This window comes from Enhydra lutris, unplaced genomic scaffold (genome assembly GCF_002288905.1).
Source record: "Enhydra lutris kenyoni isolate GAN:26980312 unplaced genomic scaffold, ASM228890v2 scaffoldscaffold11, whole genome shotgun sequence".
NCBI lineage: Eukaryota > Metazoa > Chordata > Mammalia > Carnivora > Mustelidae > Enhydra > Enhydra lutris.
This window is the reverse complement of record NW_019154095.1, coordinates 38982039-39000446: the sequence shown is the minus strand read 5'-3', so window position 1 is coordinate 39000446 and position 18408 is coordinate 38982039. Positions and strand designations below refer to the sequence as shown.

At 43.1% G+C, this 18408-nt stretch overlaps 1 protein-coding gene across 2 annotated transcripts in view; it reads right to left on the bottom strand.

Annotated features, from left to right (window-relative positions):
- The window catches only part of LOC111144397 (inhibitor of nuclear factor kappa B kinase subunit beta), a 60253-nt gene that overhangs the window by 23502 nt on the left and 18343 nt on the right, over nucleotides 1-18408 (bottom strand). For both annotated transcript variants that reach the window (XM_022498666.1, XM_022498667.1), the window contains exon 6: nucleotides 430-518. In XM_022498666.1, coding sequence (XP_022354374.1) covers nucleotides 430-518 — 89 coding nt within the window. The remainder of the gene's footprint in view (nucleotides 1-429; nucleotides 519-18408) is intronic.

Sequence of the window (18408 nt, the reverse complement as noted above, 5' to 3'; positions counted from 1 at the left end):
AGCTCTGGGGAGACTGCAGGCTGGGCCAAGCCCTATGGGCAGGTACCAGCTCCAAATGCCTCCCCTGCATCACAAGCAGAAACAGCTTAGAGCTGGTTTCCAGGTTAGCGTCAAAAGTTGCGCTCTCGAACACACAGAAAATGAAAAGTCGATTTCTCAGAGGTGCTGGTCTTAAGGGGCAGAGGCGGGAAGAGAAACATTATTTTCCTTATCAGATTCCTGCAACTGGGGAAACTAACAATGTGACCTCCACTAGCCAGCAAGAGCTTTTTGCTGAATTCTGTTCCAAATCAAGAGTGTTCCCACAGTATCAAAGCGAATACAAAGTCAAGGAAATGCAAATATAAACAAAGACACAAAGGGTGTTCTTTCTCTAGGAGAGCAGCTCCCCCGAGGCAATCCCCAGGACTTTCCCGGAAGGTCACTCACTCTTTGCTCTCCTTGCTGCAGGACGATGTTTTCTGGCTTTAGATCCCGATGGATGATTCTGTTTTCATGAAGGTATCTAAGTGCAGAGGCTGAGAGGGTGGAAAGGGGAGTCAATTTTCATTAAGCCTAAAAAATGTGCTTCACTTCAAAATCGCCTATCCTGTGAAAGATTGTGCCCTGACAGCCACTCTTTCAGTGCAGATTCGGAGGGAGGGACAGGCCTGGGGCAGAAGCTCCCAGGGTGACCCAATGCATCTAGAGCAGTGGTCCCCAACTGCCTTGCCCAAACCTGCAGCGTCTGAGCTTGTGAGAAATGCAAAATTCTGGGATCCCACCCCAGACCTACTAAATCAGAAACGTTAGAGGTGTTTTAACAAGATCTCCAGGTGATGCTGATGAAGTCTGAGAAGGGGAACATCTCTGGTGTGGAGGCTCAAAAGTCTAAATTCCACAGGGAGGGTAAAGGCGAAGGGCCCTCTGGGCAGAGACCACTCTGCTCATCGGATCTGAAGTCCACTGATGTCCGAGCCGGCTTTAAGGAAGAAGTGGAAGAAGAGACTATGTGCACACTCCACGCACCTCACAGTTCAACATGGCTTTACTATGTGCTCAGTTCTCTGCTAGGCTCTGGGAGGTACATAAAATAAGAGGCGTGATACCCAAGAACTCAGAATCCAGCTGGGAAGGAAGGAAGGAGCCTGCGCGACCCTGGCTGTGTGGAGATGTGAGCATGTTGTATGGGAAGGTCATGGCACACAGCACTGGCTCCTGCTGCAGCCAGGCTCCAAGCCCGATGTGATCTGTACCCATGAAAGAAGTTTAATAACTTCAACAAAGTCCTAGCTCATTGCACTACAAAAGACAAAAATGAGGAAATATGTGAAGGTGATAAAATTATCATTATTGGAGATGGTATGACTCTGTACTTAGAAACTCAATAGATGAGGGGCGCCTGGGTGGCTCGGTCAGTTAAGTGTCTGCCTTTGGCTAAGGTCACGATCCCAGGATCCTAGGATCAATCCCAGAGTCAGGATCCCAGCTTAGTGGGGAGTCTGCTTCTCCCTCTGTGTCTGCCTCCGCTCACACGCTCCCTCTCTGTATCTCTCTGTCTCAAATGAATAAATAAAATCTTTTCAAAAATCTTTTAAAATGTTTAAAAAATAAAGCAAAACAAAATGCCCTTTTCCACCTCTTCAGCCAGCAAGAATTTTAGATGAAAAATAAAGGGCATTTTCGTACATGGCTGGAAGGAAGAAAAATTGCTGGCCTTTTTGGGAAATATGGTAATATCTATTAAGTCTTAAAAATGTACATATTATTTGACCCATTATTTCTACCTCTAGTAACCTAGCTTATAAAGTCTAGTCATCTAGCTTATAAAGCTCCATAACATACACATAAGGATGCTTATTGCATAGCTTGGAGTAAAATACTTAGAAATAAACTGGAAGTCATCAATTAGGAACGGCTGGACAAACGATGACAGAGCCACGTTATAGCATGCACTGGTCTCAAAATCTTTTAAGTTTATAGAGAATATAACTCAGATATAGATAATTCGAGTCAGAAGGATGACAAAGATGGCGGTTTTTGGTTTGTTTTAAAAAAGGTAGTAAACAATGGGATGCCTGGATAGCTCAGTCAGTTATGCATCCAAATCTTGATTTCAGCGCAGGTAATGATCTCAGGGTCGTGAGATTGAGCCCTGTGTTGGGCTCCATGCTGGGGCTGGAGTCTGCTTGGGATTCTCTCTCTCCTCCTCCCCTTGCTCCTCCCTGCTTACATTTTCTCTCTTAAAAAAAAAATTAAATTAAAAAAGGTAATAAGCGAAGACAACACTAAGATGTTCAACGGTGAGGCTTCCTGTGCTGCCAATCCCCGCCACCTCTCTCTCTCTCACTCATCACACCAGACAGAATGTAGGCAAACCAGGGATGTGGGCATTTCCTGTCTTCTCTGCAGAGCGGGAGAAGACCTTCCACAGAAACCAAATTGTCAAACACGCTGCATAAAGACTCATGTTGCAGATTTCCTGAAAACACATCTCAAAGTCCAACCCAGATAAACAAGTGACTTTCATCTTACTAGGGGAGTTCCATTGCAAAATATTAAGTTAATTATGAAATGTCTAATTACAGCTGCCCTTTTAACCCAGGCTTTGACCACACAGTTCCAGTATTTCATACTTGTTCCCTATTTTTCTTTTTTTTCATAACTGAATACAGAGGACCAGCTTAGGTCCAATGAATGTCCGAATGAAGTGAAAGACACGTTGCACAATATTCCACTCTATCTTGTTCCCAATTGTATTAACTTTTAAAGACGGATGCTTCTGGGGGGCGCCTGGGTGGCTCAGTCAGTTATGTATCCACCTTCGGCTCAGGTCATGATCTCAGGGTCCTGGGATTGAGCCCCGCATCGGGCTCCCTGCTCAGTGGGGAATCTGCTTCTCCCTCTGTCTCCCCTCGCCCCCCTTGTTCTCTCTCTCAAATAGATAAAATCTTAAAAAAAAAAAAAAAAAAAAGACTGATGCTTTTGACCAGCACTTTCATTTGTTTTACTAATTTTTTTCCTTAGAGAAAAAGAGAATGCAGGGGTCGGGGGGAGGCTGGAGGGAGAAGGGGCAGAGGAAGAGAGAGAGACAGAATATTAAGCAGACTATACTGAGCCTGGAGCCTAACTTGGGGCTCGATCTCACAATCCTAAGATCATGACGTGAGCCCAAATCAAGAGTTGGACGCTTAACTGACTGAGCCACCCAGGTGCCCCTGCGTTTCCCTAATTCTTATTACAGGATCAAGACAAAAGATAGCCAAACATTTGAATAACTGTGCAAACAGAATAACTGTGCAAACACAACCTTTGTGGCAGGGACGGGGCAGCTGAAGCAGATCTCGTGGCTGGCCGCCAGCCCTGCGTGCAACTCCACAAGTGTGCATGCTGACGGACTCACAACAGGCCCATTTTGGAATCTGACCAGCGTGTCAGGGCATGATCTCTAGATGTGTGGGCTGGTCTGCTCCAAAGCAGAATGTACAGAAGTTAAGAAGACTCACTGTGTTTTGAGCAAGTACACACACCCTAGCTAACGAAACTCCTCTGAAGTCAGATGTGCATGTCTCACTGTCTATACCGCAGGCCACAAGCTGGAGAAACGTCCCAAGGAGCCCCCAGTGATGAAGGAGAGCATTCAGATCGTCCTGCAAGCACCACTCCGTACACAGGCCTGATTGGGAATTGTCATCTGACCCTCAGTGAGGACGGACGCAAGCTGCTAAGTGAGCCACGTTAATAGCTGTCGATTTGCGTTTAAGCCACTGTGCCCAGCAAACTTTAACCCTCGTCTCAGGACATTTGTTCTCAAATACTTTTGTCAACTTGATATTGTGTCTGGAAATAGAGAATGCTTCAGGTATTATTACATGTAGTTTGCTGGAGTGATTAAGATAGTCGAAATTTCGATTGGCAACAACCAGAACAGCTCCCTTTACTGAAGCCGTCTGTAAAAGGCACAGCCTGACTGTGTTACGTTTTACAAAACAGAACCTGAGGTGCAGGGTCACAAAATGAGTCCAAGTTGTCTTGAATTGGGAGAACCTAATATAATTGGATGGAAAATAAGAATCTGAGATGAAGAAAAATACTTTCGCACCTGAAAATCTGTTAAAACTCTAAACCCTTGGGGCACCTGGGTGGCTCAGTCAGTTGGGCTTCTGCCTTCGGCTCAGGTCATGGGATTGAGTCCCACGTCAGGCTCTCTGCTCAGGCGGGAGCCTGCTTCTCCCTCTCCCTGTGCTGCTCCCCCTGCTGTGCTCTCTCGCTCTCTGTTGGATAAACAAAAATTTTTTTTTTTTTTTTTAAATCTAAAGGCTTAGTGATAGTGATAACACAGGTGTATAAAAATTGAAAACCACGTCATAGAACATAAAGCCTAAAAGTTACTTTCTCACATTCTAATTCTAGAAAAGAGTTATAAGAAGCACTGACTCTGTGAATTTCTAAGCTACAAGTGACACTTCCTAGGATAGGCTGCAGAGAGGATCCAGGTTAAGGATTTGCCACAGGAGAACAACAGCCTTCTTTGTTATCCTTGTCAGGAATGGCATCTGGGTAGTTACCCCAGCTTTCCCTTAGCTCACAAGAAGACACAAATATCTAACTGAAGAATGCGACACTCTGGAGTTCTTACTGATGAACCAGAATTCAAATCACAGCTCCCACGTTTTTTTTTCAGATTACAAACCACAAATCAGGGACCAGCCAGGACCAGCTAGATTTCCATGCCGAAAAGCAGTTTTTTAAGAGCTGTACTGATGAATCACTACTTTCCACACCCCAAATTTAAAGGGATTACTAAACTCCTTTAGGAACATTAATTGTTTGGGGTGCCTGGGGTTCAGTCCATTAAGCATCTGCCTTCGGCTTGGGTCATAATCCTAAGGGTCCTGGGATGGAGCCTCATGTTAGGCTCCCTGCTTGGTGGAGAGTCTGCTTCTCTCTCTCCCTCTCCCACTGCTTGTGCTTTCTCTCTCAAATAAATAAAATCTCTCAAATAAATAAAAAAAATAAAATCAAAAAAATAAAAAGGAATATTCTTGTTTGGGATACATTCCATAGAAAAGAAATGGAAGGATAAATGGACCCAAAAACAGAGAGAGAGATTAGATTAGAGGAAAAAGGAAAGATCTAAGTCACCAATGACTAAGAAGTACAACAGGATGTTTGTTCACTCAATAAAAATTGACTGTGTTAAAAAGGAAACAGGGGGCTCCTGGGTGGCTCAGTGGGTTAATCCTCTGCCTTTGGCTCGGGTCATGATCTCGGGGTCCTGGGATCGAACCCCGCATCGGGTTCTCTGCTCAGCAGAGAGCCTGCTTTCCCCTCTCTCCCTGCCTCTCTGCCTACTTGTGATCTCTGTCAAATAAATAAATAAAATCTTTGAAATTAAAAAAAAAGAAAGAAAGAAAGAGGTCCAAAATGGTGCCCCTGGTACTAAGGCCACATCACCAACAGGGACTTAATGCCTAACCTAACTGGGCACTTGAGTGGCTCAGTTAACTAAGCGCCTGCCTTCAGCTCAGGTCATGATCCTGGGGTCCTCGGATCGAGCCCTGCATAGGGCTCCTGGCTCAGCAGGGAGTCTGCTTCTCTTTCTGCCCCTCCCCCTGCCTGTTTTCTCTCTCTAAAATTAAAAAAAGAAAAGTAAGATCTTAAATCAAAAAAAAAAAAAAAAGACCTAACCTAGCTGCATTTTCAGCCTATCTTAGAAATATAATCTTAACTAGTTAGTCTAGAACTATCTGGTCAGCACTAGTGAGGTAATCTGCCTGACAGACCCCTGCTATCCCCTAAAGGAGAGTGACCTTGCCTGAAACAATCCGCTCTTTGCGAGTGCCTTCCGTGTCATTCCCCCTTCTGTCTATAAATGTTTCATTTTGTACAGCTCTTTGGAGCTCCTTTCTGTTGGCTAGATGGGAAGCTGCCCAATTCATGAGTAGCTGAACAAACCCAACAAGATCTTTAGAATTTACTCAGCTGTCTTCTGTTCTTCAACATAATTGGTGACAACTGTGGGATTTGAAGGAAACTTCTGATAACTTCGGTAACAATAAGAAACACAAACATGATACCCTCGAACCCTTCAAGTTCTCCTTCTTGCGGTCCAAGGGCCATTGGTAAGTCCCTCTTGGTTGTGAGTTTGACTCTTTGTACTAATGGGCGGTAAGATGGCTCTCCACCTCACTGGCTTTCCACAGATCCCCCATTTGATTGGCAACCCCAGCCCTTGGCTCAGTCCCTAGATTCCACGATGGGAACTGCTGGCGGTTCAGTTCACAGTTCCCCATCTGTCCCCATTCTTTGGAGTCTGCTCCTTTTGTCCTTACCCGGTACCCAGTTCCATGTGAGGAATTGCTGGTGGTTACTCAGATTGGGTCCAAAGTGATTTGTGCAGATGAAGGCTACTGTTAATCTCAGAGGCCCAAATCCATGAAACTAGTGAGCACAAGCAAGCATGTGAAAGCTGTTAGAATGCATGCTACCTAACTCTGAGACTCCTATGTCTTAGGCTAGTCACCTAACTTAAGAATAAATTGGTTACAGGTTGGGTCGCATTGACACTAGGGCACCTGCAACATCAAGAAAATGTCCACGTGATGAGGTATCCGTACCGCACCTTATAACTACCAAACCAGCGGCAAATTCCCCTTAGGTATTAGGTTGGCTCCAAGGGGATCAAAACCTTAGCTTAAACAAACAAACAAACAAACAAAAACCCTTAAATTCTGAAGAGTTGAGGGCACTACCTTCCAGCAACCTGCTTATTTAATGGTTAAGAACTATGATTTGGGAAGCTATAAATATCTACAAAAACAGTAAAATCTTACTAAAAAACAACCTAGAATTACAATGGCCAATGTTTAATTGGAAACATTCCAATTAAACAAGATCCTTTATTTAAGAAGTACACTTAAAAGCAAGGGTTCCCAAATCAAACAAATAGAACAGGATACCTATTTTAACAGATGTACAGAAGCTTCCAAAAGGTTTCAAGATTCCAAAATAGCTTCATTGAAAATTTCACTGAAAAAAGGCTAATGAAAAATCAGACACAAAAGGTATCTAAAACAACACCTAGGGGCACCTGGGTGGCTCAGCTGGTTGAGTGCCTGACTCCTGAGTTTGGTTTGAGTTGTGATCTCGGGGTTGTGGGGTTGAGCTCTGCAGTGAGCTCCATGCTGAATGTGGGGCCTACTGCCTCTGTCCCTCCCCTGCCATGCTCCTCTCTCTCGTTCAAAAAAATACATAAAATGGGGGCGCCTGGGTGGCTCAGTGGGTTAAAGCCTCCGCCTTCGGCTCAGGTCATGATCCTGGGGTCCTGGGATCGAGCCCTGCATCGGGCTCTCTGCTTAGGGGGGAGCCTGCTTCCTCCTCTCTCTCTGCCTGCCTCTCTGCCTACTTGTGATCTCTGTCAAATAAATAAATAAAATCTTTGAAAAAAAAATACATAAAACACCTAGGTCTTCCGCACTGGACCCTTCCAGGGGCACGTGATCAAAAAGCTGGCCTGGAAATCAATGCTTTATTGGCAATCAACTGGGACACTGGAAAAGAGGTTTTCTCAAAGGTTTGGGGCATGTCCTTCACATCTCTGCCTCCGAAGGAAGGCCCCCAGTGACGCGACTCTGTGGGATTTTCTGGTAAAGTGCTACGTTATTCCCTTAAACAGCTAAGGGGAAACTCACATCAAAACTAATGAAAATCCTTGCCAAGTTCTGGTAGACACTGGAGCTACACTCTCTTCTTTAAACCCCACTCAGAGTCTACAGATGGGATCCTCAAAGACTGGCAGAAGAATTCCTAAGAATTCCTATTAGAGTCAGCTCTTCCTGATATCTGTCTCTAGCATCCAGTAGAAAAAGAAAAAGAAAGTATCTTTCACATCCTCCCTGGGGAGGGCTCTTGATTCCAAAGGATTGTTCAACACTGCCAGGAATATTTACTGTTTGTTCCAGCTCCAACTTGACAAGATATTTGGAAGAATTTTTTTTTTAAAGTAATCTCTCTACACCCAACATGGGGCTTGAACTTACAACCCTGAGATCAAAGGTTGTAAACTCACTGTGGTCAGAAGATGGCCAAATTGGAAGCTGATACTCAGAGGCTGATAGGAATTATTTTTAAGGCCTTCTCCCCTAAATGAAAATAAAACTATGTATCAGAGTGAAAGTAAAAAATTTCTGAAGTCTTTGTAGAAGGATTTGCTAAAACATTCCAAAGACAAATGGCTCCAAATCCAGAACACAGCAATCCTCTGACTTTGATTAGAAATCTTTTTCTTGATATAAAAAAAAAGCAAATTAGAGATAACGTGGTTTAAATGGGGAGATCAGCCTATGCTATCATTTAAGTTACAGCCCAATTCCTTGAGAAATTAACAGAAACTGTCCTTTCCTTACAAATCTTTACAAAACCAGAGATGCAGCTCTGCAAACAATTCAAAGCCCACCTGTCCTTTTTACCAATACCAAAACCTCCCCTAGTTTTCTCAGAAGTTTTTTAAGGAGTGGGAAAATTCGGACTTTAGGGAACAAAAGTACTTCTTTTAAAAAAAATTTTTTTTTAATTTTTAATTTTTTAAAGATTTTATTTATTTGACATAAAGAGAGCGAGAGAGCACAAGCAGAGGAAGTGGCAGAGGGAGAGGGAGAAGCAGGCTTCCTGGAGCCTGATACGGGGCTCGATCCCAGGACCCCAGAATCACAACCCAAGCCAAAGGCAGACACTTAATTGACTGAGCCACCCAGGCACCCCCAAAAGTACTTCTCAGAGGAACTTGCATTCTTTCCCTGAGCCTTTGAGAGAGAAGTGCTCTACCTGGTTGTCTCCAGGAAGGCTCATCTAGACCTTCCCCGATTCCTGGGACTGAAGAAAGAAGTGGGGGAGGCTATTTACAAATACAAATTGCTGTAGAGGCCCCCTTGTTCCAAATCTGGTTGGCGGCTTCCACATGTTTACTTTTAAGGACAACTATAAATCTTCAGTGTATTCCCCACAAATATTGGTAGAAAAAGCTTTAGACCTCTAAGCAGATAACCTTATTTTATCTTCCAGAGACCTGATTTGGATCCAAATGCTCTTTTATAAACTAGTGAGTTTCACATTCTCATACCCATCTTATTGCTAGAATTTTAAAATGAAAGCTATAAGGGCTCTGTTGGCATATGCCTGTATGTTTACAGGGGCCTATACATATGTGTGTCACAGATATATGGTACATTCTTCCTCTGAACAGTATTGCCAAAATTCATGTGCAAAGGGCTCTATTTAATCGGCTTAAAAACAAACAGGCATTTATATGAAGTATTCCTAAAATTCTCAGAAATATAATAGAAATTAACCCAAATGCCTTTCAGGTTCACATGTTCTGGGAAAATATTTGGAATTAAAGTTAATTTAAGTTTGTTGACTCAATTAAAATAGACATGTCTTCAGTGTTGTCAGAATTAAATATAATGCCGACATACATTTAGTCTACATAGGTTTACAATTAAAATAACCTGATATTATCTACACGATAATATGATACGAACATATAATAGCTATATTATATCATCAACAGGAAAAATGACAGAATGAAGACTGACTTTGTCTAATGTCTCATGAAGTTTCCTTGGGTTATCGAAACAAAAGTGTATGCTTCTAAAAATTATTAAATAGATTCATAGATTTGCCAACGTAATGAATACTGGTGTAACAGGCAGATCACCACTGCTTACGTGTTAGTTTTCACTAGAAACTAAAGTTTCTAAGGGTTAAAAATTCTAAATAATATGTAATCAAAGCTACTGGAAATAATAAGAGAAACATCTCTATACGCAAGGAAAGCAGGGTATGGTTTTTGGTAAGAGAAGGTATGAGGCACAGAGAGACATTTTTATTGAGGGAGAAGACATTTTCGCCTAAAGTAAGGTTACTTATTTCAGAATGGAAAAGAGGAAAAACACAGGACAAAATCTGAATGTAAAAAAGATGTAGAAGGTTTGTAAAAAAGGAAATCTTGGGGAAGGAATTTTATGTGTGGTCAAGTTGGCTAAGATTAAAATGAATTTATTTGAACAAAAAAGCAGTTTTAAGATCAAAAATAAGCTGGTACAAAATTAGAATTTGGTTTTCTCTCTGTTAAAAGGACAAAGTTTTCTTGGACTATTGGTCTAAACGAAGTCTTTCTGACCTTGAACTACCTGGTATTTAGCAGAGGGCACCTAGAATATCTCAAAAAATTTATTCTCTCCATACAAAGGGGTATTGGAAAACTAACTGGGCTTATTTGCTATGTTAAATTACATGGAAAGCATTGTCAAACCGGGAAAATCCTAAGCTTGCTTTATTCTGTACTTGTGTAGGTATACAAGTGTTCAAGAAACTGTATGAAATGCCTGGAAATCTACATGTTCTAGAAAATTATCAGTAATAATTCCAGTTACTATCCTAAAATGTTGTTTATCACAGAAATTACTAAACTTCCTTATCAAATGAACTCTCATCAGATCTTCAGCAATGCACATTTTTAAGTCTTTGTCACTTGCAGAAAGTTACTGTTCTACTCTGATGCTCTTCTGATGTGTTTCGGGCGCCTGGGTGGATCAGCTGGTTAAGTGCCTGCCTATGGTCAGGTCATGATCCCGGAGTCCCGGAATCGAGTCCTACACTGGGCTCCCAGCTCCGCGGGTAGTCTACTTCTCCCTCTGACCTTCTCCCCCTCATGCTCTCACTCTCTCTCACTCTTTCTCTATCAAATAAATAAATAAAATCTTAAAAAAAAAAAAAAAGAAAAAAGAAAGAGTTTCTGCTCAGGTGCTCCATCTTCAAAGAGAACAGGTTTGTACTTTGGAAAGAACCTCGGCAAGTACAGGTTTCTGATTACTTTAAGATCATACAACTGTCCTCAGTAAGAATTTCCAGAACTAACACAAGAACCGGATTCAGGCAGAACAGATGTTAATTAAATGACTGGATGACTGGAGGAGGATTACGGCTTTTTGTTTGAGACACTGCTGGTTCCTCAATGTTTTGTTTTTCCAAATTTTTTAGCTACCTCTGACTTACGGCAGTTTGATAAAGCATACCTTTGCAACAAAAGTATGAATGAAACATTTCCCTTTTCTCCCTACCTGATCCCTCCAGAATCCAGAAGCTCTCAAGCATTCTTTTCATGATAATAGTTAGGTATTTGTGTAAGTTTAGTAAGACTCTGTTCTCCTTGTAACAGAACAAAATTAAAAACATGGGCTATATTACCGAGGACTTGACTGAAATGTCACATTTAAGAGCGATATGTATAGACTCAGATATGACAGACAGTTTAAGGAACTGCTGGGAAAAATCACTTGGTATCTTGCTTATAAAAGGTTCCTAGCAGCCTTACCAGATGAGTAAGAAAGGTCACTTCCTGGCAGGCCCAGAAACCTCAGGATATTTGGGGGAACCTTACGAAGAGAGAAATTCACCGAAATTATTGGTACTGCTGGTAAATTCTGATGGTAAGTCCTTGGAGTGGCTTCCTGGCCTCAGAGGCTATTAGGAGTTCAATCTGATTCTTTATGAAAAGTTCCACAAAGCAGTCTTAAACAGAGCTTATATGACCAATCACTATTCTTGTTGCATTTATCTAAGTAATCAGGCCAAGTTTAATGAAAACAAATTAGTTTTGCTGCAATTATTTTTAATTTAAAAATGGGGATAACTGTAAAGAAAAATGGTTTGTCCTTTTGTAGATATTAGATTCTAATCCTATTAATTTTCTTTGAGCTTCTGTTATATACCCGTAAACTGAACTGGATCCTGAATTTCTTCCAGTATCTAGCGATGATTCTCCCAACTAACATTTCTCTCTCTTTTTTTTAAAGATTTTATTTATTTATTTGACAGAGAGAGATCACAAGTAGGTGGAGAGAGAGAGGGAGAAGCAGGCTCCCCACCAAGTGGAAAGCCCAATGTGGGCCTTGATCCCAGGACCCTGAGATCATGACCTGAGTTGAAGGCAGAGGCTTATTAACCCACTGAGCTACCCAGGCGCCCTCCAAACTAACATTTCTAATTTTTCTTCCAGCCTTCTGATTTGGTATCAAAAAGACAAAGACTGCCCTTGAATCTCCTTGGAAAGGACTCCAGGTCCTCCTCACCACCCAGATGGCATCCAGACCCAGGGGCAGCTACATAAAATCACTGAACTAAGCCACCTGGCTTAACAAAGGACTCAACACGGTCTCTGATTTTGATTTGGTACGGGTCTTGGGGACCATGGCTTGAAGTCCACTCTAGACATTAGAAATCACCCTGTGTATAATAATCATTGTAATCTCCCTGGTGAGAGTTTCCTCAAAAAGTTTTAAACGCATGTTCATAGCCACCAACCACCAAAGATCTGCCTAAGACTGGAATGTCAAAAAAGGAATGAGGAGAGCTACTGATTGAAAAAATGAGAACCTGAAGTCGTGATCTGTGAATACCACAGAGATTTGGCAAGAAAACTGTAAGAACTTGAGAGCAATAGCTGGGAGAGGCGCTGATGTCTTAGAATTTGATCACATCTCTAGGTTAAGCTGAAAGTCTAACCAAAAGGGAGGAATTGTTAAAAAAAAGAGACAACAGGCCCAAAATGGAGTCACTTGTGCTAGGCCCACATCACCAAACTGAGACTTAATACCTAACCTAACCGTAGATTCAGCCTCTCCCAAGAATGTAATCTTAGTCTGGAATTACTGGGTCAGCACTAATGGGGTAATCTGCCTGACAGGACCCCTGCCATCCTCCAAAGAAAGGTGACCTTACCTGAAACAATCCATTCTTTGCTAGTGACTTCCCTGTCCTGCCCCCTTCTGCCTATCAAAGTCCTTCATTTCGTACAGCTCTTCAGAGCTCCTTTCTGTTTGCTAGGTCAGATGCTGCCCAATTCATGAATCACTGAATAAAGCCGATAAGATCTTTAAAATCGATTCAGCTGAATTTTGTTTTTTTACATTTAATACTACTATGTACCAGTCACTCTGCTGTCACTGGCCTTTCCAAACAAAACATACTAGAAGGCCAAGTGTGAACATGTGGAGAAAGATTTCATCCAGCTGAGGGTTTCTTGGCTAAAAGAGCCCCTAGGACTAATCAGCAAGGTAACAAGGCAGTCACACTGAGTGCTGGAGAAAAGTGCACAACCATTCTCGTTCTTTCAGCAAGTACTGATAAGGTACCTTGTACTTCCTAGGTATCGTGGAAAATGGGTCACGGAAGCCAAGTCATTTTCTTCACTCACTGCAGAGTCTGGCCAGCAGCTCCCCCACCAGAAGTCAGTCTCCACTGTCAAGCATGGGCTGAGATCCCATGGCAAGAGCAGAGACACCAAGTACCAAGTCAGTGCAGGAGGCAGCAGGGGTGAGGCAAGCCATGAGAAGGAGAAGCACCGTGAGTGATGGGTCAGGGCAGGTCTAGAGCTGTGTACTGGAAGCCAGGAAGGCTGAGGGTCATCGGGGAGGTCCAGGAGCAGCATTCTAAAGGGAGCGGCCATGAGTGCAGGGTAGCAGGATGGCTGAGGATCAGGGGCTTTTGAGAGCCATACAGATGCTAAATTGGCGACAGGGGATTGAGAGCAGTGTGAGGTAAGAGGTCTGGCCTTGAAGGATGACAACAAAAGTGTCCTCTTCAAAAGCATGAAAGATGGGTGAGTAAGGGGCTAAGGAGGCCAGGTGAGGGGTCATGACAGTGATGTGCTCTAACACTGAAGTAGTGTGGGCAATGGGAACAGAGAGGAAAAATGGGATATGTGACACGAAGGAGGGCTGAAAGGATCTGGAGCCTTTGATCGGGAGGGTACAGAGCAGGAAGAGGGCAGGTTACAAGAGATGAGATTCGTGTCTGGGTTGCCGATGGCAAGATGGGCTGGTGACACAAGAAAGGGATGCTGGTAAGGGATCTGGCTTAAGAAAGACATCTAGGACTTCCATTTGGTAATGACTTTGGGAGAAGTATATAGACATGGGTATGGAGTTGAGGCTAGAGCTCAGTGTTGAATACAGACTTTGGAGGGAATACGGTTGATAAAGATGTCATGAGAACAACCTGGCAAAAGAATACTGGAGAGCAGTGGGCAGCCAGTCCAGGTGCAGAGAAGGACAAAGGGGATGGAGCAGGAGTGATCAGAAAGCATTTGGGCAAAACTGGCTGAAGATGATGCATTAAGGGAGAGGTGAGAGACATCGGGCACGCAGTCAGGCTGGGACAGTGGAGAGGGCGTCAAAGACATTCTGGGGCGCCCATTCTGAAAACCAGCCTCCTGAATAATAAAAATGGAACATTTAGTTAGAAGGGAACTTAGAGACCACCTAGCTCAAACTATTCATTTTAAAGTTGAGGACATGTAGGCCCAGAAAGTTACCAGAGTTTTCCACAGAGAAGAAACAAAGAGATAAAGAAGAAACAAAGAGATAAAGAGACCAAAAGGTGGGGTGCCTGGGTGGCTCAGTGGGTTAAAGCCTCTGCTTTAGCTCAGGTCATCCCAAGGTCCTGGGATCGAGTCCCACATTGGGCCCTCTGCTCCACGGGGAGCCTGCTTCCTCCTCTCTCTCTGCCTGCCTCTCTGCCTACTTGTGATCTCTGTCTGTCAAATAAATAAATAAAATCTTAAAAAAAAAAAAAAAAAAAGAGAGAGACCAAAAGTTCCTTGCCCATGGTGACAGAGCTGGGAACATGGAGAAGCCAGGACCGAAAGCCAGTTGTCTTCTTTTTTATTGTTGTAAAGTTCATTTATGCTTTCCAACATACTTTATATACCAATGATCGGAATTTCTGAAATCAGGTAATCCTCTTGTGTCATAAAATCCACAGTTACAGAGAAATACGAAATAGGTCACTTCTCTGATTCATAGGGTGAAGTTCTCTTCTCTAGAGCCCTGTGTTCTCCTTGAAACCCTCTCTGCTTTTTAATGTTGATGTACTTACTGCTGCTGCGAGGAGCAGCTCCAATAGGGACCAGGATGGTGACCCCGAGAATACAGCACAGATGAGATGGGGAACGGGATTCCTGAAGGTTCAGAGGACAAGATGGTCAGTCCCCACAGTGAACTGGCCATCTGGAGGATCAAGGAAGATGAACTCAGACTTAAGACCTGGTAAGGTCATTAGATCACACAACTGGGCCGCCCATGTGACCAACGGCCCAGGCAGGTCCCCCTTAGACAGTGCGTGTATCCATCTGTCCCTCAACCTCAAGTGCTCAGGAGTTTGCACCTCTGCCAGCAGAAGGACACACACTCCAACATTTTCCAAAGGATAATGAGCAAGACCATTTAAATAGAGTCCACTTAGATGTAACTTTGTTGAGCTATTTTAGGGTTATGTGGAAATCCAGATCATTTCCGGCTGCTTCTGACCTGTCTTCGGATCTCTTACCAGCGTTAAGAGAATTTGTCTAGGGGCAGCTGGGTGATTCAGCTGGTTAAGCAATGGGTGCCCTGCTCACTGGGAAGTCTGCTTCTCCCTCTCCTTCTGCCCTTCCCCTCACCCTGCTCGTGCTTGCTTGCTCTCTCAAATAAATAAATAAAATCTTAAAAAAAAAAAAAAAAAGGTATTTGTCTAATGGGTCTGTCCAGGCACACGCTCACCGAGCAATGGCTCGTTTTCTCCTGTGTGCTCTGTAGTCTCTTCTTAGCCAATGTAAAGTTCATTGGAAAAATCTTTTCTGCCCATTATCTTGATGCTGCTCTCAGTGGGCATCTCTGTAAGGTTAGTGGCACAGAAGAGGCTACGTTAAAACAGGTTTAGGGCAGAGGAGAAGGCGATGGACTCTGGACCCAGGGTCAAGGGTGCGGCTCGGCCGCTTATCTGAAGTGGACCCAGGAGAGAACAGCAGTAGCAGCTCCAACAACGGAAACGTGAGGCCAGCACTTAGAACAAATTGGAACAAAATATGCTCAGGAAATGTTTCCAAATACAAAAGAGTTATGTTAGATGAGCTCCAAGAAAAGCTTTTGAACTCTGAGTGGTGAGATCCTTGCAAAACAAAGAAATTTGATAAATCTTGTACACAAGTCAGAAATGGGAATGAAAGTAAAATACAGGCTTATCAACCACCTCCACCACAACCACAATACCAGGGGATATGACTGCCCCCCCAAAAGTGACTGACACAGGAACAGGTCTGACGGGTAACCATTTCCAGGAAGGGAAGTTTCAACAAGGCAACCAGTAGCCTGGCTTACCAGATCCCAAATCAGGGTGACTGAGGTTTTTTAAAAGGGATGCTATTAATCCAAATTAATAGCAAGGGGAAAGGAAATGAGAATGGAACAAACTTGCTGACCGCACATGATGCTCAGAGCAGAAAACACCATGCTGGCCACTTTTGGGCTCACCTCATTTGATCCTCATAACAATTCTAATGAGGTGAGTGCCAAGCTCATTCTACAGCTAATATAGAATGTTCCAAGATGTTCTTAAAAACTAGGTAATGTGCCTAAAGTCACAATGCCAATAAGTGGAGGAGTGAGTATTTCACCTGGGACTGTTAATTATACTGTGGCCATTTTTTTTTAAATAGGTCCCTACTTACTTTAATTTCCTTTGGGATTTGCACCATTCACTTGACAGATATTTACAGAGAAGCCGCCACATAAGATGCCACTATTGCAGATGATGGGGATCCAGTAAGGACTCGAGTCTCTGCCTTCAAGAATTTAATTCTAGTGTATCTGTACTTCAAGGCTGCATTATGTCCAACTCAGGGTCACAAAGAGGAAAGATAGGGACTCAGTGACCTCAAGAATTTGAATGTTTATTCACCTACGGGAAAGCGGAACTACATACGCACTTGGGAGTTTACCAGCATTCATTATTCTGACCTATGTACGACTTAGACACACACCTACAACTTCAGTGCATGATATGAAAGCTGGCGCACCAGCCAATGGTAACTGGATACAAAATGTGCCCAGACCAAAGAAGACGCAACCAGTAGAAGCTCCATTAATATCACTAGAGAATCACTTGAGGAAGTAAAAGTTGTAAGAGGAAGTAGAAAGGTCTGTGTACTCCAGCCAATAAAGTTGAGACTTTCTTAACTATTTGCTGAATGCAAAATAATCTCATCAGTGAAAAAAAAATATCTGGGAGAACATTCTAAAAAATGACTCAAAGCTCTAATCAGAGAGAAATTAAAAAAATAAATAAATAAAGTTTCCCATGAAGAGCAAAAGAATATTCCCCAACCTACTAATCTGCCATTAATGGAACTCAACAGAGAATAAATGAGTAATCCGACCACTGGGGTAACAAGACAAGTATTGTCTAAGCAAAATGGCTTAGCGAGCTATGTGGCAAAGCGTCAGAAGAACAGGTAGGATTCTTAACCTATGGACTAGACCCCTAGGCAGACAAAGAGGGCCCTTCCATAAACCCACCCAGGCCAACTCATGCAGGAATCAGCCTGACTAGTGCTGGACGCCATTCAAGTCAGATAGAACCAGTGCAATGTCAACTTGTCCGCACAGTGTGCTCCATCCAGAGGACAAAAACATGGGAAACAGAGGGAGATGGAATTTTCTATGTCAGATTGTTTGGATCCTAATTGATGTCATTGCTCTCTCTACCTTCATTTCCTTTTTGCCCACCCTCTGTGAAAGGTGGCACAGGGTAAGAGAGAGGCGGACCCACACTAACGAGGCAAAGTGTTTGAGAGACTGGAGGCCCACCCACCCTTCCAGGACAAGAGTTGGAAAACACAGGTTTACAAATGTGGCAAAACGGTAATGACTGGTGAATCCCGTTGTGGGTTTCACTGTACTACTCTTTCAACTTTTCTGCACACTTGACATTTTCCTAAAAAAAAAAAAAAAAAAAAGTTTGAGCCAATGAAAAGAAAAAAAGCATGCAGCTTCAAAGAGACTGCAATGGAGAGGGATGAAAACTGTACCAGCTCCCACGTCTAAGGGCAAACAATCAGTGGTAAGCTCTGGATAACTTTAAATCTTAAACTATCAACTTGTACCAACAACCCTGGAGATCAAAAAAAAAAGAAGGCTTGGTCAGGCCCTCTCTCATGTCTGATCATATGTCTCTCAGCTGGGGCCATGTGCTGACCAGTGGAGATCGCCTTCCATGCTCCCTCCCAGAGCAGGCACCAGGGTCCAGAAGACTGCATCTGAGTTCTGTGACCTGAGGTCACTCTTTTCCCCAATGTTCTCAGAGACAGTGACAGACACCCTTGTCTGTGAAGAGTAACGGCACCAAAGGATTAAACGGGAGCAATTTTTCCTATGCCTATAATTGGAAAAAGAACTGCCAATGTGGAAGTGGAAAAATAAGTTGCCAAGGGACGAAATTCATTCAGATGACAACCTATTCCATTGCTCGCCATTCCAGGAAAATAGGGAGTGGAGCTTTTTAATGGGAAGGAAATCTGTTATTCTATATACACCATAATTCACTTCATGA